General features: G+C 45.1%; 13 protein-coding genes across 13 annotated transcripts, besides 2 other annotated features; 8 read left to right on the top strand and 5 right to left on the bottom strand.

Moving 5' to 3' along the window:
• Positions 1-27: 27 nt before the first annotated feature.
• KUCA_T00002421001 (uncharacterized protein) lies at positions 28-897 on the bottom strand (the record flags this gene model as incomplete). The annotated part of the gene is made up of 1 exon (XM_022602671.1): positions 28-897. The coding sequence occupies one exon, from the start codon at positions 895-897 to the stop codon at positions 28-30; it is 870 nt and encodes a 289-aa protein (XP_022458453.1).
• A 518-nt stretch (positions 898-1,415) lies between these two features.
• KUCA_T00002422001 (uncharacterized protein) lies at positions 1,416-2,141 on the top strand (the record flags this gene model as incomplete). The annotated part of the gene is made up of 1 exon (XM_022602672.1): positions 1,416-2,141. One exon carries the CDS (start codon positions 1,416-1,418, stop codon positions 2,139-2,141), a length of 726 nt encoding a protein of 241 aa, XP_022458454.1.
• Positions 2,142-4,860: 2,719 nt separating this feature from the next.
• Positions 4,861-5,097, top strand: KUCA_T00002423001 (uncharacterized protein; the record flags this gene model as incomplete). Its single annotated transcript, XM_022602673.1, has 1 exon — positions 4,861-5,097. One exon carries the CDS (start codon positions 4,861-4,863, stop codon positions 5,095-5,097), a length of 237 nt encoding a protein of 78 aa, XP_022458455.1.
• A 1,069-nt stretch (positions 5,098-6,166) lies between these two features.
• On the top strand, positions 6,167-7,489 carry KUCA_T00002424001 (uncharacterized protein; the record flags this gene model as incomplete). Its single annotated transcript, XM_022602675.1, has 1 exon — positions 6,167-7,489. The coding sequence occupies one exon, from the start codon at positions 6,167-6,169 to the stop codon at positions 7,487-7,489; it is 1,323 nt and encodes a 440-aa protein (XP_022458456.1).
• A 274-nt stretch (positions 7,490-7,763) lies between these two features.
• Positions 7,764-9,164, bottom strand: KUCA_T00002425001 (uncharacterized protein; the record flags this gene model as incomplete). Its single annotated transcript, XM_022602676.1, has 1 exon — positions 7,764-9,164. The coding sequence occupies one exon, from the start codon at positions 9,162-9,164 to the stop codon at positions 7,764-7,766; it is 1,401 nt and encodes a 466-aa protein (XP_022458457.1).
• A 1,280-nt stretch (positions 9,165-10,444) lies between these two features.
• KUCA_T00002426001 (uncharacterized protein) lies at positions 10,445-14,416 on the top strand (the record flags this gene model as incomplete). The annotated part of the gene is made up of 1 exon (XM_022602677.1): positions 10,445-14,416. The coding sequence occupies one exon, from the start codon at positions 10,445-10,447 to the stop codon at positions 14,414-14,416; it is 3,972 nt and encodes a 1,323-aa protein (XP_022458458.1).
• Positions 14,417-14,580: 164 nt separating this feature from the next.
• KUCA_T00002427001 (uncharacterized protein) lies at positions 14,581-15,279 on the bottom strand (the record flags this gene model as incomplete). The annotated part of the gene is made up of 1 exon (XM_022602678.1): positions 14,581-15,279. The coding sequence occupies one exon, from the start codon at positions 15,277-15,279 to the stop codon at positions 14,581-14,583; it is 699 nt and encodes a 232-aa protein (XP_022458459.1).
• Positions 15,280-15,481: 202 nt separating this feature from the next.
• KUCA_T00002428001 (uncharacterized protein) lies at positions 15,482-16,348 on the top strand (the record flags this gene model as incomplete). Its single annotated transcript, XM_022602679.1, has 1 exon — positions 15,482-16,348. One exon carries the CDS (start codon positions 15,482-15,484, stop codon positions 16,346-16,348), a length of 867 nt encoding a protein of 288 aa, XP_022458460.1.
• Positions 16,349-16,575: 227 nt separating this feature from the next.
• On the bottom strand, positions 16,576-17,952 carry KUCA_T00002429001 (uncharacterized protein; the record flags this gene model as incomplete). The annotated part of the gene is made up of 1 exon (XM_022602680.1): positions 16,576-17,952. The coding sequence occupies one exon, from the start codon at positions 17,950-17,952 to the stop codon at positions 16,576-16,578; it is 1,377 nt and encodes a 458-aa protein (XP_022458461.1).
• An 819-nt stretch (positions 17,953-18,771) lies between these two features.
• On the bottom strand, positions 18,772-19,094 carry KUCA_T00002430001 (uncharacterized protein; the record flags this gene model as incomplete). The annotated part of the gene is made up of 2 exons (XM_022602681.1): positions 18,772-18,998; positions 19,070-19,094. 2 exons carry the CDS (start codon positions 19,092-19,094, stop codon positions 18,772-18,774), a joined length of 252 nt encoding a protein of 83 aa, XP_022458462.1.
• A 2,057-nt stretch (positions 19,095-21,151) lies between these two features.
• Positions 21,152-22,175, top strand: KUCA_T00002431001 (uncharacterized protein; the record flags this gene model as incomplete). Its single annotated transcript, XM_022602682.1, has 2 exons — positions 21,152-21,171; positions 21,230-22,175. 2 exons carry the CDS (start codon positions 21,152-21,154, stop codon positions 22,173-22,175), a joined length of 966 nt encoding a protein of 321 aa, XP_022458463.1.
• Positions 22,176-22,751: 576 nt separating this feature from the next.
• KUCA_T00002432001 (uncharacterized protein) lies at positions 22,752-23,021 on the top strand (the record flags this gene model as incomplete). Its single annotated transcript, XM_022602683.1, has 1 exon — positions 22,752-23,021. The coding sequence occupies one exon, from the start codon at positions 22,752-22,754 to the stop codon at positions 23,019-23,021; it is 270 nt and encodes an 89-aa protein (XP_022458464.1).
• A 329-nt stretch (positions 23,022-23,350) lies between these two features.
• Positions 23,351-23,413: a sequence feature (Short protein (KUCA_T00002433001, CDK26461.1) was converted to a misc_feature.).
• Positions 23,414-23,506: 93 nt separating this feature from the next.
• Positions 23,507-23,527: a sequence feature (Short protein (KUCA_T00002433001, CDK26461.1) was converted to a misc_feature.).
• An 11-nt stretch (positions 23,528-23,538) lies between these two features.
• On the top strand, positions 23,539-23,805 carry KUCA_T00002434001 (uncharacterized protein; the record flags this gene model as incomplete). Its single annotated transcript, XM_022602684.1, has 1 exon — positions 23,539-23,805. The coding sequence occupies one exon, from the start codon at positions 23,539-23,541 to the stop codon at positions 23,803-23,805; it is 267 nt and encodes an 88-aa protein (XP_022458465.1).
• Between the last annotated feature and the right edge of the window lie 68 nt (positions 23,806-23,873).

Below are 23,873 nucleotides of genomic sequence, written 5' to 3' on the forward strand. Positions count from 1 at the left end.
ACCTCTTTTTCGACAGCACACTATGCATCATAGGAATTTTACCAGTGCAGTAACTAGCTTCTCCACGTCTGCAGACGCAATGCTCGCATGCATGAGAACCTCTGTGTGACTAGTGACATCTTGTGGGTTACACGAATTAGTGATGAGACTTAGTCCGAATACCTTTAGACCACAGTGTCTTGCAACGAGCACTTCTGGCACGGTACTCATGCCAACACAGTCACCTCCTAATCTGGAGATCAAGGAAACCTCGCTGTTGGTCTCATAAGAGGGTCCACTGACAAACGTGTATACGCCCTCATGGACTTTGCGTCCAGCCAACCTCAATGGAGAGCTTTGCTCTACCAGTTCTTCCACTCCATTGCTCTGTCTGATTAAGTCCCGAATTTTCACGTCATAGGCGTCTGACGTAGCTGGAAACCGAGGCCCGTATCTGGACAGATTTACCCCACGCAAAGGATTAAATCCACATAGCCCAGGGAAGTTAATGTGGTCTTTAATCACCATTAAATCGCCAACGTTATACGTCTGGTTGATTCCACCGGCTGCGTTTGTGACTATCATCGACTCTACTCCGAGATCAGAGCATACCCTTATGGGCAGAGTGGTTTCTTCGAAGCTGTAGCCCTCGTAGAAATGCAGACGGCCAACCATTGCTACCACGTCCACGCCATTGAGTTTGCCAAAAACGAGGTTTCCCTCATGGCCCTCCACCGTAGACTGGACCCAGTTTGGAATGTCTTTGAATGGAATTGTCAACTCTTTGTCAATGACTTTGCTGATGCCGCCTAACCCTGAGCCACAAACTATCAACACCTTGGGCTTAGTGGAAGTCTGCAACTGGATATATGCCACTGCAGCATCTATTTCTTCGTATATTCTTGCTTCAGTCTTCATTCTATGGCGCTGTGAAGGGTTCTATCGGATTTTGATTTAAAACAATGCTGCTTTGCAAGATCCACGGGCGCATCTAGATGCTGCTGACGCGAAGTCGTGTGGCGGTGGATTCAGGCTAGAATACACTACCTGTGTTTGGGTTTTTCTTCAAGTAGTCTATAAAGAAAGAGGTACCTACAAGAGTTGAATCATTAGTGTTGATATTAATCAAAGTTATGCAAAGAAAATTACAGAATCTCCCTTAAATGCGTATATTTCATGAGTTGCGCTGTAGTCCCAGCACATTTAGTCGTAAATCTGTCCCGGTCCTATAGCCGAGAAGGGGGGGTCGTGCCAGGCAGAACCACGAAATAAGCTTCTGAATTGTGAAATTCTGAAGTGTGGGAAAACGCATCGAATGTTAAGATAAGATCCAAGACGCCAGATTTCTTCTTGACTTGTGTTACCACATCCTCGCTCCCCCTTCCATCTTATTCCATCTTATTCCATCCAACCTCACAATCAGAACCAACCCGATCATGATAAAGAGATCGCCCACATATTCAGAGAAGAAGCGGAATTCCAACATATGGAATCGGTCCAAGTCCAAGAGACACTCCATGCTGGTTCCGGATCAATTCTCGGCGGACATGTTAAAACTCCAGGAAAACGCGGAGACCGTGTCAGAAATTGGCCCTGATTCAGTCCAGCAAGGCAACGCTGGTCGCAAAGGATTTGATGAACAAATACGGGAAATTGGTGAGGATGAAGGGGATAGTTTGACATTGAGGAGCGCGGACCAATTTGAAGACTCTTCGGAAATGCTTAATTCAGCCTTCAACGATTATCAATTGGCACTGCAGGCCCTTTCTATTGACTCGTCATCAAGAAATATTCAAGAACAAAGCGAAGCCGACACAGCAACAACAAATACAATCCCCGCTCCTGCATCCACCGACATTGAAACCAAATCCAGAGAGCAATGCAAAACTAAGGCCGTCACGATCTCCTCAGCACCAATACACGATGCGAAAACCATGACGATACCCAGAATACCGACCTACGATGCTCCAATTCTGGAAGTAAGGACAATATCCAAGTTTGTTTTCGTTGGATACAAGGAGTCCTCAAGCAACGAATTGGACGCGACAGATAACCATCGCGACAGCTATTTTGCGGATAATGGCTTTTTTGACGATACGAGACTAATTTTTGAAGAGAGTGAGGATGATGAGAAGATTAAAAGGACTTCGTTCACATTATGACATTATGACCTTAACGCATGTCATTATTCATTCAGCCAAATCATCACTTAAGGTTTTGGGGTACCACCGGATTAAGGTTTGACGAGCGCTCGAAGCACATTACACTGCCACATTCTATAGAAACAGCCTAGAACGAATGGCTGAAGGAAATCATCTCTGGATCGAAAGTCAGGGATACGAATGCATTATGAGATACACGCTTTTAAAGGAGTCAGAGGGCACGATGCCTTTGGCAACTTGTGGATCGCTCCTTACGGATTAATGGAATTTATTTCAGGACTATATATTTTATTTCACAGACCGATTGACTGCAAATTTTTTGTCACTCGAATAACTCTCGAGCTGGCCTCAGAATCTATTCAATATAAACTCCGGCAATGCCATTCCGGCCTTCATTTGCTACAAATGCGTATGGTCTAGATCGCTAAAGACTCTTTGGACTGCGTCAAGTGATTATTTTGTAGCATACAGATCCCAGACCAAGAAGACACCCCAAGCTTAAAAGTTAAAAAGCCCTCTAAGGCTTAAGCCCAAGCAGTGCCTCCTACGTGCTAAAAAGTTGACTGAGCCGCGGTGAGTAAAATGTTTTCAAGGAATTATAAGTAGGTAAAAAAAGCTTAATCGGCCTGATTTTCGCCCAGCAAAAACCTAATGCTCGCTCCAAGCACGCAGGCACGTACGATCTACATAGTGTGGGTTTTCGGTCATCTAATATTATTAGGCTTTGTGCAGTTAGATCGACGTTGCATAGATTGGGCTCAGAAAAGTTAATTGGTCCGTTTTTCTTTTATTTCAGACAATCGCCATCATCTGATGGTGAAAATGAACATCGAAATCTATTCAGTAAATTTCGGTAGGTTTTTCTGAAGCTCGAATATTGAGGTAGTCTTTCCGAATTCGGCAATACCTGCAGATTTAGTAAATTTTTCACCGTGCCCTTCCATTCGGAACTCATCCCTTTTTAAGCACTTGTGCGTCACCGGGTAACTTATTCAATCTTAAAAACCAACATAGAAAATAATATTTTGTTCGCAGCTCCATTTTATGTGGTTATTGTGATCTGCAGGAAGTTTGTTTCGAGCCTAGAATTATTACTGACGTAATAAGTCGGATTAAACCCTAAAAAAGGGTTTAAACTGTAAAAGAATCGTACGATTTTTCTACCCGTAAATACGAGGACCAAAAGGACCACGTATTCTTACAGTTGATGTGCAAGTATGTTCACATCTTCTGCGCGTGGTAGCATAATATTCCAATAGTTTCAGCCTGGACTTTACAGTAGCACATTAAGGCACATAATAGCACACATTGCCTAAGCGTCAAGGATGTGCCTCACATCAATCGGAGTCGCATCGAGCAGATGCTTTTTGGGAGACAGGTATGCCGCTGGTCCAACCCAACGCTTACAGACTTATATCTCTATCGGCAAAGAGCAACTAAAAGGAAGAGAATTGTGCTATGGTGTCTTTGAATAACGGAGCTGAAATTTGAGTTACGCCCTTTGCTGTTTTTATTTGAATATGGTCATCTCGTTACTGGCACAGCCTCGAAAGAAGGACAATGCCCGCGCCTCTCCTACAAGATGAACACCGCATTTCATTTCTGTTCTCATCAAGCTATTTTAAACTACATGGCTTGCATTGTGTTCGCATTTTACGGGTTTACTTAACTGATACGCAAACGCTCGGCATGACATTGCCTTCAAAATCCACGTTGAGCGAGCATGAAACCCAGTCACTCCTGGTTCGTTCTGAAACCTTCAATCAAGCCTGAGGCCATACCTACCAGAGTCAAAATTCTCAACGTTATTGTCTAAAATGACGTTTCAATATCTATTCGAATAATGTTATTTTGGATTAGTGCTCTGACCAATTAAGCGGGACACCACCACCATAAAACAAATCCTGCCATGTTGAGCTGGATCTTTGGCCGAGTGGTCTAAGGCGTCCGACTCAAGATCGGATCTCGAAAGAGGCAGGAGTTCGAACCTCCTAGGATCCATTATCTTCTCAACATTTTTTTTTCATCCTATATGTTCATATAATACGTGATTCGCGTTTTTTTGGGCGATTTTGGAGAGTAGTCATATTTTCAGAAAATCTGGTGAAGGCTTTTACCGGAAGTGAATACCTGAATTGCGTGATGGTATTTTTGGTTTGACACCCATCTGGAACTGAAAGCACGGCGGGCTTTTGATAACGCCGAGTAATGTAAGTCTAGGAATAGTTTGAGGCATGGTGAAATGCGTCAGATATATGTCTTGCCAACCTTGTGTGCAATTCCGTAAGCAAGTTTCGACACGTAATTTTTAGGTTTCATCGACAAGAATTCGAAACCGTGTGCATGGAGTTACACCGACCGTTTAATGTAATTACCACCCCCTTCAGGTCATTGGCAGGCGCTGACCGTCCTAAGCGCGCAACGCCCCTGTTTTAACAACAAATTCTACTTGGCCATTATTCTTACAGAAGAACGAGTTTTCCGAATATCTGCATCTGACCTGCGATATCAACAATATTCACAATTCCGAGGACGGCGAAAGACTCCCAGAATGATGCAATCCCGTTAGCAAAGGTCTGAGTTTAAACTGTTTATGGAGGAAGTTCTTTTTTTTTGGAGGCACTATAAATACTCCTCTGTTTGCCCCTTAGTAATATTCATATTTTCTTGTTTTCTTTTCAGATATATTCGTGTTTTCCTATCTACTACAATCAAAACAATGTCTGACAAGCCAGTCGAAGAAGTTCCAGCAGCCGTTGAAGCTGAAGTTGAAGCCCCAGTTGAGGAGACTGCCCAGGAGACCGAGGCCACCACCTCTGAAGCCGTTCAGGCCACTGAGGCTGAGACCAACAAGGTCGAGGAGGAGAGCCCTGTCAAGAAGGTTGTTGAGGAGTTGAAGGGTTACAAGAAGTACCTTGCTAAGGTCAAGACCCTGGCCAAGAAGATTGCTGCTTAAAGAATCCCTGCCCCAACTCTGTTCACACTCTGTTTACAAGCGCGTGGTACCATTCCATCATGGTCGCCATTTCTTTCTGCAACGAATCCTAATTAACGATGTTATCGAATGCCAAAGTGGGCTTCTGTCTATTTCCCACCCCTAATTTTCTTTCTTTCTTCTAATGCAGCGGACACAGGGCGAGATGAACAACACAATACTTGTGGTATTTCTTTCTGCCTTTGTTTCTAGCTGTTCTCTTTGAGTGCGGGTATAATATAATATATTTTTATTCATGTTTATCAATAAATATAAACATAAATCCTCATTACAGTGTAGTCTATGAAGTCGAGTCACAAGACGGAACATTCGAGAGTAATGGTGTTCAGGGTGCTTTGAAACTGGAGACGTCACATCTGCATGTTGCGCCTGCGCAATCCGGATTTTTAGTACCACATTGAGTGGCTGGTTTTAAGCCAGTGGCGAATTGGACCCAAACAAAGTTTTGGTGAACAGCTAAGTTTGGATTTTAATTGTTCACAATATTTACTGCTAATTTGAGCCAATACCTTGCCTAATCCCCTCTAGTGAGATTCCTTAGTCGGAAAACCGTCTCATACTCATCGGGATGTTCATGTATACGCATGCCGAATCTCCTAGGCAACGCCCTGTGAAGAATTTTTGGACCAGGCACTAAAGCCGTGTCTGTCTGCAGGTAGCAGCGAATTTGGACAAAATTAGCCTGTACTAGGTAAGTTGAATCCTGCTTACGGAAAAAGTGAAAAGTTTTCGGAAAGCCGTTGTCCAAATTCGATCGTGTCTGTTTTTACCAGGTTCCTGTCTGCCCTGTAAATGCACAATAGCGGTGTTTCGAAAGCTAATTCCCGCCTACTAAAACAAGGTTTGCAGGGTTTTAGCTGACACGTGACTTTGAAGTTTCTCAACTGAATACACTACCTTTTCGGTATCCCACTACCCAAGCAGTTACCCGGCGCAAACCTCTGGCCGACACTATCGATTTAAAATACTTTAGTCCATCAGAACGATCAAGACCAGACAGCCACAACAACCTTCCACACTTGCATAAAAGATGTCCTTAAGGCTTCACCTGAGCGTACCGTGCGTTAGGTCCTTTTCGACGACGGCTTCTGCGTTTGCAGTCAAGGGTGCTAAGCAGAAACAATCCTACAAGAACAAGAATTCCAGCGGAAAGAAGAGAAGAGGTCCTGGTTCAAACAAGTATTTCCTGGATGCTGTTTCACATTCGAACCTGCACAAGAAGGCAGATGCCGCTGTTTTGGAGGACTTGGGAAAGTTGACTATTTCCGAGGATGGAACCCTTGCTTTTGGCTCATTGGTCAGATACCCTTCGCACATCCTCAAGACGCTCTACAGATTTGGAAGTTTCCAGAAGACTCAGTTTAACGAAATCCACCCTGAGCCTTTGTCTGTAATCAGAGAGTCCACGACGGGTAAGTTGTGGGATTTTTTGAATTCCAGTGTCGAAACTAGCTCAAAATCAAACAGATTGATCATTACCGGTGATTCTGGAGTTGGCAAATCTACTGCGATTGCTCAGTTTCAAGCACTTTCCAAAACTAAAGGCTCGGTTGTGATACCATTTACAAATCTGGACAGTTTGTTGGACGGATCATCGGATTTTGTTTTTGACCAAACGTCGCAGAAGTACTCGCAGCCGATGGCCAACGCCAAGTTGTTAAAGAAAGTCCGCACAGGTAACGAGGAAGAACTAAAGGAGATCAAGCTGGAGAACCAGGATTTGTCCGCATGGAAAACGGGTGATGTCACTCCAGAGACCTCATTGTATGAGTTCCTCCAATTAGCGCGTTCGCAAAAGCTGAAGTGGAACTCGGGCGCCGTTCTGGAATTTGCAGTGAAGGTTTTGAGCGAACAGGTCAAGTACCCTGTGTACTTGACTGTTGACAATTTGTCAGCCTTCCCAAAAACTCCCTTCACTGCTTACAGAAACACTTCCAACGAGCCACTTTACTTCGGTGATTTCCAGTTGGCCAGTCTCATAACTGACTTGGCTAGTGGGTTCAGATCTTTCAAGAAGGGTGGTGTGGTAATGGCCACCTCTGGTATTCACGGTGAATTCGATCAGACTATTCCTGCGGTTTGTGGACTGGTCAAGCCTGATCCATACTCCACGCAGTTCCAGTTTGACGATGTTTTTGCCAAGAAGCTGGTCTCTAACGGTGGTGTTAAGCACTTGGCTGTGGAAAACCTGACATTGGAGGAAAGCGAGGTGCTGGTTAACTTTCTGGTTGATTCACAGGTCATTCCTGAAGAAGACGGAGACTTGACAAGACTGGCCCAAGCAAAGTACTTTTTGTCTGGAAATGGTAATCCATTGGCCCTCTACAAGTCTTGTGTGTTGGCATACATGTAAATAGACTGATCACATAACATGAATATAGAAGACCAAATGGACATTGTAGGTGTTTTGAAATTGATTGTCAGAAACTTACGTCATGTGGATGCATAATGTAGTATGCTGGTTAATGCTGGTAAACTTTATCGGAAAATTTCGACATATATCAGCATACCCTCGCATATACTGTGATTTCTATTTTCATGCTACATGAGTTCTGTTTTTTCCTGTTGATTTTCACGAACCTCTGCTTTTAGTTTTTTCGATTATACATATGTTACATCCATCTCATTTACATTTTCCTCTTTTTGGAACCATTCTCTCCGTATTTGGGAGAAGGGGTTCTTTCGTAGGTCGGTATCTCGTCTTCAAAGTCATCATTATCGTCATCGGATAACTCCTTCTTCCTTTTCTCTTGGACATGGTCATGATGTTCGTGATGGTCGTGATGAGAGTTCGCGTCTGGTTTGTGCTGATGTGGCTGGTTTTGCCTCTTGATTGCTTCTTCCTTCCTTCTTTTCTCTCTCAACTCCCACATCTGTTTTATCTTCTCCTCTTTCGCCATGAGGTCTTCTTTCTTTACTGAATCTTTTATGGACGCCAGAACTTTCTGAACTACCGTCACATGGTTCCCGTGAGACTTATCGTCTCTGAACCGCAGCATCTTCCAGTGACCATCTTCATCTCTCCTGGCCTCGACTATTCTTCCATTATAACTCTCGCCCATCTCTTTCAACTTTTTCCACTCTTCTTCTGTCAAAAACAGCTCGTTCCACTCTTTGTAGTTGCCAAAATCTGTCTGGTATTCCCCATCAATGAAGTCGCCCTCCTTCTCACCTCCTTGCCAGACGCACAGCTTTACCAAGGGCTTCGAATCATAGTCAAGATACGCTTTTTCTGGATCAGAATCCGGCAGTGACTCGTCCACAAACACGGGAAACTCGAGTTTCAGCTTGAAATCAATTGTGTTCTCTTCGGCAGGCTTCCATTTAAAGAGAGTATTGTCTGTTCCTTGTAAGTACGGCGTCTCACAACAGGTGAAAATAAGGCCGTCTGATACATATGTCAGATTCTTCATTTCGCGGAAAATTTTGGTTATCTTGTAGGGTTGAGTCATGTTTTTAAAGTCCAATTTGAATGGGAAAACAGAACATTGTTCGGGAAATGCCTTTCTCAACTCCATATATGGAACATGGAACTCCTGCTGAGCATGGTATAATCGTTTCCATAAATTTTTGTGGGTTACTGCCTCCATGTTCATGGCAAGACAATCGAAAATGAGATATCTCAGCTCTTTGACGTTGGTATGTGGGTTCTTGCTCAGGATCAATTCTCCGTCGATAATCGTTCCATCCTGGGGAATATCAAAATTGGTCTTTGAACGTGGAAAATGGAAATTGGGAACCATATAGTATTCGTTTTCACGCGTTATAAGGAAGGTGCCCTCTTCACCAGAGTCAGGGTTCACCATCGTCAACAACAAAACTCTCAACCCATCCGATTTCTCGCAAACAAGGTAGTCATGATTCATCAATGACTGCTCCAAATGGTTTCTCGTAAAACTAACGGGCTGAGACCCCGGGAAATTGCGGTTTCGCAGGTGAAGAATTTCGGAGACCCGAGTCTTGAGGTAGCGGCCAACCTCTTCCGAAACCAATTCGCCCGGAATCGTGGGCATATCTCTATCATCCATTTTGATGCAGTTGATGTAATATTTAGCAACTAAGCATTGAGTTCTATCAGAATTACAGAGCGTGGACTCGTAAAGTTCAGGATGTTCTGTTATTCGTCTTGTCTTTGATATTGATCATGAGGTTCAAGAAATGTAGTGCTATAATCATTTTGGGACTAGCACGTGACTTTTGTGACTTTGGAACCGCACACACGACTGTCAAAATATTCCCGTTTTTAGAGAATGTCCCAATGCAATTAAGTGCTCTCTACGGCGGAGGGTTCGCCAATTGGCTGTGTCGAAATCCAACAGGGGATTGACATGGACGTTGATTCCGGGAGTTGAATTTCAGTATCCGCAAGAAAAACATCTCGTAACAGTATGAATCGTAGCAAATCCTGATGCGCTTTGAATGGCTGGAACAAGCGCTGCCCCGGGCCTATATTCACATTTGCCTCAGAGTGCTTTTTGTGGAAGTGGCTGAACTTGCGACTACCCTAGGTTTTGGTTAATATGACGTCGCAAAGTAGTGCTTGTGATTTTCGTTTCAAATCCAGCGGAAATTTGCAATAGATCTTGATTCGTCTTTTGGGCGCTTAAGGAGTCCGAAACCCATGTTACTGAGCGCTTAGAATCCCGCTGGGTCTGTTTTTTTTCTGAGTTTATCACTTCACATGCACTGAAAATTCAGTTTTATTTTTGCCCAACTGGCATCCTGATTGCGGTCAGTAGCATTCTGGTGGATGCTTCGGGGGTTTTCGCATTCCTGATATTATGTGAAACTGTAGCTGTAAAAAGGACTTCGGCGCTACAGGCTGATATCTGCCGGATCAGCATGCCAGAGCCATAATGCCGTTGGGGAATGAGTTAAAGAGGAGTATTATTGCTTCAAATAATATATTCGCATATCTGAAAGCCCTGTAATAGTCCTATTGTTTATATTTTTGTGTCATATCCCGTATATCTACTAGCTCTAAAAACCAGCCCGCATATCGTTCTCAAGAATGGCATTAACCTTTTCACCGGCCAAGGCCAGTCTTCTCTGCATTCCCCTCCAAGCCTTTTCTCTTTTTGTCCCTACTCAAAAACTGGCGATTGGTTTCATTCTTCAGAACTCACTCAGTTCGATTTTGAGCCCTCGCAACTGTTGCTGATCGGCCAATTTTCACTTTTTCCCCGTCTCGCCATTTCCTGCTAAGTGTGGTGGACCCATCCGCGCCGTTTGGCTTTTTTGCTTTATTTGACACCACGCCCCCGTATTCTTCTGCAAATCTCAGATCTCTACACCGTTTTGAGCCATCATGGAGGTTGACAGCTCGAAACCAGAAGCTGCCCTTGCTTCGACCGACAAAGCACAATCTCCTGCTTCATCCGCAAGGCCCAAGAGAAAGACTGCAGCCAAGGTGAACTACAAAGAATCCGGAGAAAACGACGACTTCTCGAGGTTTCAGACCAATGAGCAATCCTCTAAGACCACTGGATCATTCAAGCAGCCAAAAAAGCAGCAACAAAATTCGAAGGTGAAAACCTCGATTCCGGGACCCTCCTCTGCTAATGGTATCGTCGCTCCCAGCAATGGCAATCATTCACAATCGCCAACCACGCCGAACGGTTATCTTTCTGTTGATGATGAAATACCGCTGAACTGGCAGCCTCCCATTCGTTCGGTTGACCGGTTCAACCATATTTTGGATTTGAAGACTGCAAAGGTGGAGAACAACGTGCTTACCATGAAGGACGGTACCAAGGTGCGGAAGAATGACCATATCTACATGGTTTGCGAGCCCCCCGGAGAACCATATTATATTGCCCGAGTCACAGGCTTTGTGAAAAAGGATAAGGCCAATTCCACCAAAAATGCCAAAAATTTCAATTTCAAAGTTTGCTGGTTTTACAGACCGCGTGATCTGAATAGACACTCGGTGGACTCTCGTCTATTGTATGCTACTCTGCACAGCGACGAATGTCCGATCCAAAGTTTTAGAGGACTTGTCACTGTTAAGCACAAGATTGATATTAAAGACCTGGATCAGTACAGAGCAAGCGCAAATTGCTTCTACTTCGACAAACTGTATGACAGATACATGATCAAGATGTACGATGTTCTTCCCACGGTGAAACTGATCAATTTGCCAACTGACTACTACAAGGCTTTGAATAAGAGATACGAATTTGTATTCGTGGAGGTTGGCCGAGGTTCCGACTTGATGACTGCTCCAAAAAATTGTGAGAAGTGTTCGCAATGGTGTTCGTCAGCTGACTCCATAGACTGCCATAAGTGTGGAAAATACTACCATATGCTGTGTCTTGATCCACCAATATTCAGCAAGCCTAAAAGAGGCTTTGGTTGGTATTGTGCCAAATGCTCCAGGGACTTGGAGATCGAGTTGCATGAGAAAAGAGGAAAAATGCTGGAGCAATCGGGGTCTTATCAGACCGACTCGGACATGGAATTAGACTCGGAATCCATGGATGACCAAGCTTCCTCGGACCAGGATCAGCGAAGAGCAGAGTCAGAAGAGGATTCTGTTCCCAAATACGAGAGAATGGCCGCACAATTTTTGGAAAACGATTCTAAGTTGAGTCTGAAACAGAGACGTGATCTGGAAGAATGGCCGTATCGCTATCTTGGAGTTCATGCCAAATTCGAGGATGCCTTGGATCTCCAGGATCGTCCATACCCATTGGCTGCTTCTAGACTGGGCACTAGACATCAATGCACGGGAATCCCTGAATGGTTTGACCATATCGTTCAGTATTACGACAAAACTGAACCCAAAGGGAAACCCAAGAAATCGGCCAAAACATCTAAACGTGCCAAAGGTGGGTCTCCTTCGCCTTCGCCAGAGCAGGACGAGAAGCCACTACCTCCTGTTCCCGAAGAGTTCAAGGATCTGGATCCGGTAGAATATCCTCCGTGGTTGCAAGAGAGGCCCAAGGGCTATGTGGAGAGAGGTGGTCATGACACTTCCGTATTAATGTGGAGACAGCCCGATTCAGAGGAGGCGCAAGAGATGGTAGCCACGTACGTTGCGAACTGTGCACGTTATGCTGAGTCACTAGGACTGCTTCGTGATACCCCTAATTTCATGGATGCCATATTGAAGGTTCTCTTGGATAACGCATATGATCCGGAGAAGGCCATCAAGGTAGTCGCAAAGTTCACTCGAGAATCGCTAATGGAGCCAACATTTTCCGCCGAAGAAGTGGCTAAGTTTGAAGCAGCTGTCAGAAAGCACGGAAGCGAGCTTTACCCGGTCTACAAGGAGGTGGGCTCGCAGTCCAGTGCCAATATCGTGAGGTTCTATTATCTGTGGAAGAAGACGCCGAACGGCCATGCTATCTGGGACAACTATGAGGGAAGGCCCAAGAACAGGCTCAAGAACCAGAAGTCCAAGGGCGATTTGGACGACTCGGGTGATGATTCCGCATTTGACCGCCAGAAGGTGAGCAAATGCTCAAGAGACTTTGAGTGCAAGCATTGCCACACCACCAAATCTCTGCAATGGTTCCGTGTTTCTGGTGTTTCGCAGGATAATAAGAAAGAGCCAATGTTGGCGCTGTGTTTCCGCTGTGCCAGACTGTGGAGACGTTACGGTGTGGAATGGGACGACCCTTCTGAAGTTACCAAGAAACAGCCGCAAAAAAGCAACTGGAAGCGCAAAGTCGAGGCCGAGCTACTGGAAGATGCTGAAAGGGTCCTGGCAGCCAGGGCGAAATATAGAGCCAATCCAAAGAAGATTTCCGGAGTTCAAGGCGCTTCTTCTCCTCTGAAGAGAAAGTCCGTGGGAGACGTTAATCCTGAGGTTGAGGATTTGCCTGTGACACCAAAGAAAACGAAGCCCGATGGAGGGCTTCCGAGACTCAAGATCGAGAAGCCAAAGAAGAAATCTTCTCCGGTCAAGCAGGAGCAGACAGACCAGGCATTCACGGTAGTGATGGATGTTCCGGATATTTCGAGTGTGATTCTTCGTCAAAAGGAACAACTTCTTCAGATAGAGAAGTGCAAGCCTGAAAACAGGCTAAAGGAACGATACGACAGCAAGTTCAAGGTGCCTATTCCAGATTTTCTGGAAGATGAAGATGCCAAGAAGACGGCCAATCGTCCAGCTGCGCCTAAAATGCCTTTGCTGTTTCATCCTTCTTCAAGACCATGCTGTGTTTGTCGGGAAACTAATTCTCCAGAATCTGTTGTGATTTGCAACAACTGTGGACTGAACGTTCATGCCAGTTGCTATGGGGTGAAATTATTTGACAGCATTGACAAAGATCCTTTCACCAAAGTGTGGTATTGCGATGTCTGCAGTAACGATTGCCATCCAGTCATTAGAACTCAATACTCGTGCTCTTTGTGCCTGGCCAGAGAGGTGGACCACGATAGTGCCATCAAAGGCTCCAAGAGTGCCGTTCCAGATGCTCTCAAAAGAACTGAGAACCACAGATGGTGTCATGTGATGTGCTCTATGTTTTCACCTCATTGCACATATGGGAACGCACAGATGCTCCAGCCAATTAAAGGCATTGAGGAGACTCTCCTTCAGAACGTGGGAAAAACCTGTTGGGCATGCCAGACCCACGGAGGCTCTCTCACGAGATGCTCTCTGTGTCCAAAGAACCTCCACGTGACATGCGCTCTTGACATACCCGGAAGCGTCGTGAAGCTCATCATTAACACCGACGTGAAGGATAAGACCTCCCTGAGGGTTAGCGGACGCGGCTTGGTTGGAAAGCCCAGACCGGCCATTGTGTGTAACGATCATAGTGCGGAGGAGCTTAGCCAACTGAATTTAGTAAACTTCCGCGATATGGCCACTCGGGGAAAACAGGGCGAGTCCAAGACGTTGATTGAATGGTATATGGAAGATAAGGCTGATCACGAAGGGCTGATGGGTCCCAAGTCTCGGGCTGCTCAATACTTGCGTTTGCAAAAAATTAACGCGGAATTGGCTCCAGTTGTGAGTATCAAGAGCGAGGACGAACAGCCCAAGGGCACCACCAGTTGTGGAAAATGTGGAACACACCTTGCTTTCAGATGGTACAATTCCGAAAACGACTTGAAGTTGTGTCATCTTTGTCATTCCAGGGCCTCTTCGGAAGAGGAAGGTGATGATATTGAAATCCCCAACCTGCTCACTGCCATAAGAGCACCTCTAAATGGTTCAAAGTTTGGAATTTCATCGCCTTTGGATCATATCAGGATTGTACCCCAGGAGGTACATCCAGGCCCTTCCTATAAGAACGGGAAAGTTTCCATCAGTGATTTGCTAGATTGAAATGGTTGCTCAAGTTTTGAGACGAAAGATCCTCATTGGCAATCCATGGGATAAGTTTTTATAATACAGTCATTCTATCACCAGCTATAGAACAACGCTATCAACTGCCTTCCAGATAAACACTATATTCTCCAGGTCAGTAATTTCGTGCGATAAGCACCTATTTATAGACGCCCAGTCTTCAATGCAGTTTCTATGCGGTCAATCTCGGCCAGTGTAGTGGCCTTCTTGAGATCCTCTTCCAGCTTTGCTCTTGCCTCTGGGGTTAGTTTTGTGATCATCAGATCAATTTGTTTGTTCTCTTTCGACTCTGGCCCAGCAGTAGTCGCCTTGATCTTCGTCAACTCGTTCGCCAGTTTCGTGGGCTCATCATGCGTGCCAAACAGTGCCTTTGCGACCTCGCGTTCTCTGTCTTTCACCTTTTCAAAATCCAAAACCTTCAAGCTTGGTATCCGCCATATCAGCCATGACCTATAATTCTGCGTGTGAGTAACCGGATTTTGGCCCAGATAAAGATTCTCTAGTTTGGAGCACTCTTTCAAGGCATCTAGGTCTGCTAAACCTGTGATGTTATTCGCTATTAGTGATATGCTTTTGATGTTGGGAAGCGACTTGGGGAAAGATGCATGGATAGTGTTCACCCTGTTCTTGGCTATCAGAATAGTCTTCAAACGTATCAAAACGGGGAAGTTTCCGAGCACACGGATGTCGTTGTCTGTGAAGTCTATTGTCTCGTAACAGTCCTGGGTCTCTCCCAAGTTCTCTATCATTGGAGCCCTCAATCCCCTCAATGACAGCACCCTATCACCGGCAGGATTCAAAAATGAAGGAGCACCTGCCAGCACTTGCGATGTTAATTTCATGTTGTTGTTGGTTGAGTTGTATGCAACTGAAGTTATGTGATAGTTGGTCAAGTTGGGCAAAATAGGCAAGCATAAGTTTTTTGGGTAATGCACTGTTTCTGTTGGGACACGATTGTCCGGGGATGCGATCTTCGAGTGTGGTTTACAGATTATCGATCTGTGCTCCATTCCATTTCACACTCTCCCCGATCAAACTTCCGAGATGGTGGAAGCAACCAACGGAGTGGCGATTGAGCCGCCTGTGTCACATACGCCTTTCAATGCTGACGAATTACTTGAAGAGGGCGAAGACTTCCCGTTCCCACAACAAGTGACCAGAGCTTCATTCAACTACAACCTGGATCGCCAGACGGATCAAAATAGTTCCAGCAAAGAGTTCGATGTGGATCATTTCCTTTTCAGCAATTACCGATACACCTCGCTGGATGATCTCTCTTCCGAGCTGAAGCACCTGTTGAAAGAACTAGATACAGAGTTGGTGAACCTGGTCAACACAGACTACAGTGACTTTATCAATCTGGGAAAGTCCATGGACGGTAGTGTTGATCTCATTCACAGCATCAAAGTCGATGTGGGAAACTACCAAAAGGAGCTACAGAAATCTCAGTCCAAACTGAAGAACTCGGCCGAGATTGTGGATGGTGTACTGGAGCAAAAAAAGAGCCTGGGTCAGCTGAAATACGTGGCCAACGCCGCATTATTGCTGAATGATCAGATTGAATCGGCAGAGGCGATATTCAGCGATTCCACAAAAGGAAAGGTGATGTTTTCGGTGTTGAGAGAACTAACCACGAGCTACGTCTCAATTCACAAGGTTCTCACAAAGTTGGGGTCTTCTTCGTTAGGGTCCTCGATGGATATCTTGACCTCACTAAATCGCAGGATCAGTGCATTGAGGTACAATTACAAGGGGTTGCTAGACGAGTATCTGAGAGGGCTGGACCTGAAGGATGAAGCGTCCAAGGATGAAGTTTTGGGTCTGATGAAAATGTATCTGATACTTGGTGAGCCTGGTCACTTCAGCAAGATCATGAAGGAAAAAAAAGAGCACAAAATAACGGAAAAATAAGGCCAAAATAACGACAGAAAATTAACTCTACCTTTTTTGATGATAAGAACGATAGCTTGAACTACCAAATTTATAAACCGATTCCGTCCCGTGACTGAATACTCCCAATATAAAACATAAAACAGGTATAGGCTGATGATGAGCTTTTCAACTCGCTCTAACTCGGCCAAAATAGCAATAAATAACAGAAAAGACCGGGCATAATGATGAAGACTTGAGGAATGAGATTATGCGGAAACCAAATCTGGCTTCCAATCCAGACTCAACCGACGATAAACGTTTGCCTGTACGCTGGCCCATAGATGGGTCTTCTCCTCGTGCGTCAGTTTTGAATGAGGCAAGGTAGGCAACGGAGCCGGACCGGAAGAACTCATGATGGCCTTCAGGAGAAGCGATTTCTTGGGCGGCGTGACCGTCTGAAGGGAGGATTGAGAACGAGCACGTTCTCTCTTCAATGCTAGACACACTTTCCTGAAATCATGGCGACATTGAGACTCCACAGCCAGGTTCAATAGGAAGTTCTCGATCATGTTTCTCCACTCGTACTTAAAAAAATGGGCGTAGTATGTGTCCTTGACCTCCGGGAGCAGGTTTCCGTCTTCGGCAAAACACTCTCTGGGAATGCTGTATTCTTCAATGAGAGTCGAGGCATGCCTCAGTCTTGCCGAGCTGACGATGTACTTCGCCGTTTTGTATCTGAAACCAACATCAAAGTTAGACTCTTTGTAGATGTCCGATTCCACCAAGGAATTCGCAAATACTTCGTCGGAACAATCCAGCGGAATATACTGTAGTCTCAGCGGAATAACGCTGTTGATCTGCGGTAATGAACCCTCCCATTCGGGTCTCAGCGATTCCACAATCAGCAACGACCGCACGTCGTTTAGCTCCCAGTCGATCAGATCTCTTTTGGTGAAAACCGGTCTTCCGTTGGAGAATCTCTCGGATTCGAGGTCCGGCGCATACATGTCGGTGTAATCGTGTGGAAGGACCTTGGAGAGCTCAAACGAGCGATCGGATAAACCGACGCCCGATGGATGTACAGCTGCAGATTCTTCCGTTGAAGCGGTGTACACGGTGAAGAGCTGGTTCGAAAACAGCGAATTTTGTAGCACAGAAGAATTTGCGGTTATATCGGACGCATTCGTGAAAACTGAAGGAATAGAGGGACAACTGGTATTGGTGTTGATCCTGTGAAGTTCATGTGAAGAATCTGTTTGCTCGGAATCGACATCCATCAACACGGAATCTTCCGTTATTGACGAGAGAGACTCTCCGCTTCTCAGTCGGCTTGACTTGGAGGATTCATTGCTTTTAGTCCGGTGCAAAAATCCAAAGTATTTCTTCTTTTTAGGCTGCAAACTGGACTGCGACTTTTCGCTCTCCATGCTCACTGCATCGTCTGAGCTATTAGTCACCTCCAAACTAGATGCTGTGATTGAATTGTTCCGTAATGGGGAACTTCCATATTTGAGATTTGGCTTGAGGTTTTGTTGAAAGGTTTGGAGCCTTTTATTCACGTCTTCCCTGGCCTTTTGAGTGAACTCGGCAGGGGTTATGAAGTTCTCCTCACCGCTAGCTCGGAAAGTCCGTGCTGAAAACATCGCGAGTCAACGGTGGCAATAACGGAAGGACGTCCGCGATGATAAAACCTGGCGATCGAAGAACTGGGTCTGTTTTGAAGCCGGAAAAAAGCTCTGAAACCGGGCTTGAGATCACCCGGTTTAAATGCGCTCGCAGAGATAGGCGAGAAACGTACAGTGACTAGACGCGATCCCACAGACTCCAGGACTCGCACACAACGATGGAAGACGGGGCTATTCGCTGTATTTGCTGAAAATAAATGAGCACAACGAGAAGAAGAGATCCGGAAGCTTGCAGGCATTCGCCATTTTTTAGGAGGATGGGCCAAATGAGGAGATGTTGCCGCTCTGCCAAATTGATGATGTGCCGCGACTAAAACAGGTGTTTCCCCCGGAGCCCCGCTCGGATCATCTTAGGGTTCTACATTTCTCCGGATACGCTCCCGGTTTCGGAGGGAGAATTAATCCTTTCCTCCGGGCTACGGGGCAAAGACAATACCGAAAAAAGCAGGGTTTGGAAGTGTTCGTAACCTTCGCGTTAAGAGATCAGGTTGATTTCTTGGATCGAAAGCATTCAAAGTTCTGTGTTTTCTCTGGACTTTGCAGTAATGAGGTTGGCCTTACTTGCTCGAGACTGCTCCCCGTCTAGATTCTAGTCCCCCTCTACACTATTGACCAAACAAATCTGCGGAGATAAATGGCCCTGAAAAGTCTACACTCCTTGTTCGATTCTCCAAATAATTCATGGATTGTGTCCGCCTATTGGCTATTTGTTGCGATCTTCGCTTTCCGAAGACTCTTCTCATCTGCTAGCTCTCTGCTCTTCCTTCGTTTGCTCCCTTATTCCTCGCCAGCGGCTCTTCTCTGACTTCTCAGCTCTTCGAGCTCTTTCACACGCCTCTTGAAATCCAGATATTGACAACTTTCGTAAGCATGTCTCTCATGCTCGCAGTTCCATGGCATGTACCATCCCTCCACACGGCACTTGTTCAAAGGCACCAGCAGTCTAGCACATCTGTCACGGTATGCCAGAGGGATCTTGTGTTCTTTCATTTCCTCATGGGAGACTAAAATTAGGTCAGTATTTGGCTTCGTTCATCTTCGACCCTTGAAGGTGAATAACCTCTGTACAACTTACGGGGTTCTGGGAATTCAACGGCCATTATATCGTATATGTGTATATGCAGCGATATCGACAACGGATGATGGTAGTCCACAGTAATAAATAGATGTTGTATCCTGCTCTAGTCGGTTTAATCTCGGTACCCGCAAACGTAATGGAAAACAGGCTTCTTCTTATTGGGTTCGATGTTCTTGTGTTGAACACTACCTTTACAAATGGTTGGCGCACTTTGAATTATGAACATTGAAGCTTTGTGCGGCTTGGCTTCAATCGACCATGAAGCAAGCTCTCAGCAGACGGAAAGCATGGAAAAAAATTATTTTTACTTGAACCCAGTTGGTAGGGGATAGTTCCCTGGATTCGAAGTACCGTTTCATGCAGAAAACTCTAATTGACTAGGAAAGAAGGAATTGAATGCATGGTTTTCCAAGAATTTTGAGAATTTGGTAAACTGCAAGATAGCCACAAATCATGATATACTTATCATTCGATAAATTACAATTAATGCAAACAAACGGGAAGCCGAAACAGATTTCTGTAGTTTGATTGTAAAGTGAAAACCTCACCAATGGATTTTACTAGCTCTCAGTTGATGCCAGACAGCCATCTGCTACCATCCCGGTAAATTGTTCTAAAAGTGGATTATATGCTAACCGATATAAATCATTTTGAGTGAAATCGTTTTCTCAGAAGGCACAATCTGAGAGCCAGCGCAATATGGAGTGGACGAACACTCTACGGGTCAAAACCTTAGTCGAGTTATGCTTTCAGCGACATAAGCAACTTGCTTATTTTTTAGAAAAACATGTTATAATCTATTCTACAGGGCTAAGTGACCCAGACCGTTCAACGAAAAGCTTGGCAACAGACCCGGCAAGCGGGAGCTTGAGGTTTTGGCCGTACCATCCCGCGAGCAACTCGGTCACACCCACAGATGTTCAAGGGCTGGGTCCGTTGGATCGGACAAAGCAATGTTGTGACCTAAGAGGGACCAAACTGTCTAAACTTTAAAAATTACTCGATCGAGATCAGATTTCCGCCAGTGAGCTTATATGACGAACAACACGCCATTTCTCCAACCTGCCTGAAGAGTGAGTGACCCTAAGGCTCCACGGATAAAATGAGGCACACACCAAAAAACCCCACCAACAGGACTTGGCAGATCAATCCTAAGTGCCAATAATCATTAATACAGAGGCAAGTTAGATTCGTAAAATTAAGGGCGCTGACAAAGTGGCCAAATTAATACACTAGGCGTTATGCTGCAGCGACTAAGGCTATACAGGCCGGCTGCAGGTAATGATAACCTCGATGCAGCGAGGGTGAGGCGGATTATGCATGGGGATTTCTGGAAATAGCACCCTGCTATTATGGCCTGGCTTCTAGAATCCTTCAAGGGGATGGGGCAAATTAATTGGTTACAGGGAGGGTCTGATTCCCAGATCTGGCAAAGAATCAATTTTTGCGTGCTGCTGGTCGGGATTGCATTTGAATTGCATTAATAAGAAATGGTGCATCTATGCAAGATTGAGCTATTTCGACTATTGTGCCAAGTTGTTTTCTAGCTTTCCAAAAACTATACAATCACACAAAACCATCCATTATTCCCAAATCGGGGTTGGGCCTTGTTGCATGTAGTTGGTCCTGATACTGCAATTCGTACGAATAGAGCTTAGCTCCCGTCCTGCCCCATCAGGCAACAACACCTTGCAAGCATACGTTTTCCTGCTCATATGTGGCTTATTGAAACATAATCTCCACTCAATTTCATGGCAGGGAATATTCTGACAAATTTATAGCTTTGAAAAACTGCTTTACGTGTTGAATATGCATCATCTGCGGCAAAATGAATACCAGCGGAAGATTGTTACAGTGCATGTCGCCTGCACAAAGTTAAGAGAACTTACTTAATTTTGAAAGGAGCTCACTCCAACAAAATAGGCTGCTAAGCTGGAAAGCCCGGAATTGTTATATAGCTCTGCCGCAAACTATTCGCGTTTTTAAACTGAACAAACTTATCTCATACTTTTCTAATTGCTCAATTTCTCACCGGTGTTCTTTGAGACGACCTACCACTACTGCAAAAAAGTACATTCAATGATAGCAAACTCCATAAGGTAAGCATTATCAGTCAAGTGGCAACATTCGCGGCAACAACTAACTCATGACCGCAAGAATACTACCTTCGATTTCCAGCCTGACAAACATTGGGGATCCAATGCAGCATCCTTCTCCTGAGCGAGGACATGGGAATTTGTTACCACCGATTGAGAATTTTTTCTCAGGTGAGGTTCATAGTCAAAAAAGGATTAAGTTAGAAGAACCAGGAAAAGAGAATGAAAGAGAAGAAGACACCGCTCTATGGCAAGCAAAACAGAAATTGGCACAGGCAATTGACATGATCCAGAGCAGTTCAAGCGAGAATGTTTGCTCGTCTATAGATGTAGTCAAATCAGCATGTGGTATGCTGGAAGACTATGCCCGTTCTCTGGAAAAAGCAAATGGCAGGAGGGCTTTAAGCGATTCGTCTGATCTCCCAAACCAAGCCAATGATTGGAGTAACTATCCTTCAACTTCTATTATTGCAACAACCAGAGACCACATTCCAAGAGGACCTCCACCATTGCCTTTTTGTCAGTCAACTTTATCAGTCCCTAGTTATTATCCTTTTCCATCAATGCCGCAATGTCCTATGCCTGGATACTTTCCTTATCCATTGGAACAGTCGCCGATAATGCCTGGACGTTTGCACCCGATCTCAGTGCAACATGTCAATTCGGCGCCGTGCAGATCTCCATCAAATTCGAACATTCACATGAACGACCAACACTTTCAAACGCTTCCAAATCAATGTGGCCAGCACTTTGACCCTCAACAACAAACTGAGCAACCAACTAGGAGGAGACCCGTGTGCCAGAAATGTGGAATTACAGAGACTCCTGAGTGGAGGGGAGGCCCCAATGGTTCCAGAACCTTGTGCAATGCCTGCGGCTTGTTCCTTGCTAAACTATCCAAGAGAATGGGTGAACAAGCGGCAACCGCAGACTTTTTCGCTGGAGAGCAGGCAAGAGGAAGGCGACGCAGGACTTATGCTTCCCATGATAGCAAGAAACGGCTTTGAAACGGCTACAGTACAATTTTACATCCGGAAGCTTTAAAAACCTCAAGGCCCTATATCAGACACTGAACCTTTATAATTACGTCACATATATATTGTATCGCTGAGAACAAGGCTTATACTCAAAGAGCTCTGGCTGAGGTCGTGATAGTGAATAGGCAAAATTGATGTTATATCCCAATTGGGATAAATGGTTAATACACGTAAATTTGAGGACTCTTCCGTTTCAAGGAAAACATCGTTGGCGTCTGTATGTTGAACGCTTTGAAAGACTTCACAACCAATAAACTTCAATAGTGGGTATCGAATTGCAATTTCGTGAGGTAACCAATCGCCTTTACTAACACATACTCTAGTGGATTTCACCTCCTTGTCTCGTACGTTATAGCTGCCTCTGATCCAAGGGGACTGATCTGAACATCTAAAGTCGGTACTAACCTAGCAACAAGAGCAATTTTGCGACTTTTACTACAACCAGTTTGATGCAGACAGGTCACAGCTGGGCAACCTTTACGTAAGTGCCTCACAATCTGCATTTGGTACATTCAGCACACTAACCCCATCCAGAGAGACAGCTCCATGCTGACCTTTGAGTCCTCTCAGACCCAAGGAGCCAAGGCCATTGTCGAGAAGCTTGTGTCTTTGGGATTTCAGAAGGTCAAGCACCGTATCTCCACCCTCGATGCCCAACCAGCGTCTGAGGCCGGTGACGTTTTGGTTATGGTCACCGGTGAGTTGCTCATTGACGACGAGCAGAACGCCCAGAGATACTCGCAGGTTTTCCACCTAATTCCAGATGGAAGCTCTTACTATGTGTTCAACGACATTTTCAGATTGAACTACTCCTAAACGAGAAACTCGGTCTAAGATGCTCGGTGGTAAGCTTTTGGCTAGCACCGCCCAGATACCGGGAACCAATTTCCTATTAATAATTACATTATCTCAATGAATTGTAGCCGAGACTTCAAGTTAAAAGCCTATTCTCGTTGGAATTTCATTCAGAAAGCCCTTAAAAAGGATACCGTATCAACGATCACTAGTATGGCTACTTTAGCCGGGAGTTGTAGACACGCGTTTCTTTGGCAGTGTTGATCCTTTGTCTTGTCTCCGCCCTAACCAACCTTCTTCCCACACAAGTTTCCTGTCAAGCTGACAAACAACAAGAGAACAAACACAGAATGTCGTCTGGAAATGAGAGCGATGGCAACAAACCACCTGTTGTGCCTTCCAGACCTGTCATTGTAAGTATTGGTATTGATATGTCTTGTGCGTACTGACGCGATACTAACAAGCTGGACTCCTTTCTCCAATCAACTCAATTCCCATGCAAACAGGGCTTGAGAACTGCTTTTTGATTGGAAAGCTTATGGAGCCCTCAACTATCTTTTACAGACGGAAGAAGTGTCTGTTTCCCGCACAACTACCGATGACATCGATGATCTTGTTTCAAGCTACCAGGATGGCTCGGAAATCGCAACACCCCGAAACGACCACAAATTGCCCAAGCTGTTCTCGGATACACCAGACTTCGATGAAAGCGATGCTACTGAAATCGAAGATGAAGGTCCAGCGACGCCGGGAGCTCCGGCCATTCCAAGTAGACCAAGCTACTATACCACTGGATCTGCCGTGAGTGTTGCTCGTGGAAATCCTTCTGCATCTTCCGGTTCTAGCGAAGCAATCCCGGTGGTTTCAAAACGG

This window comes from Kuraishia capsulata, genomic scaffold, assembly GCF_000576695.1.
Source record: "Kuraishia capsulata CBS 1993 genomic scaffold, Kuraishia_capsulata_scaffold_3, whole genome shotgun sequence".
Taxonomy (NCBI): domain Eukaryota; kingdom Fungi; phylum Ascomycota; class Pichiomycetes; order Pichiales; family Pichiaceae; genus Kuraishia; species Kuraishia capsulata.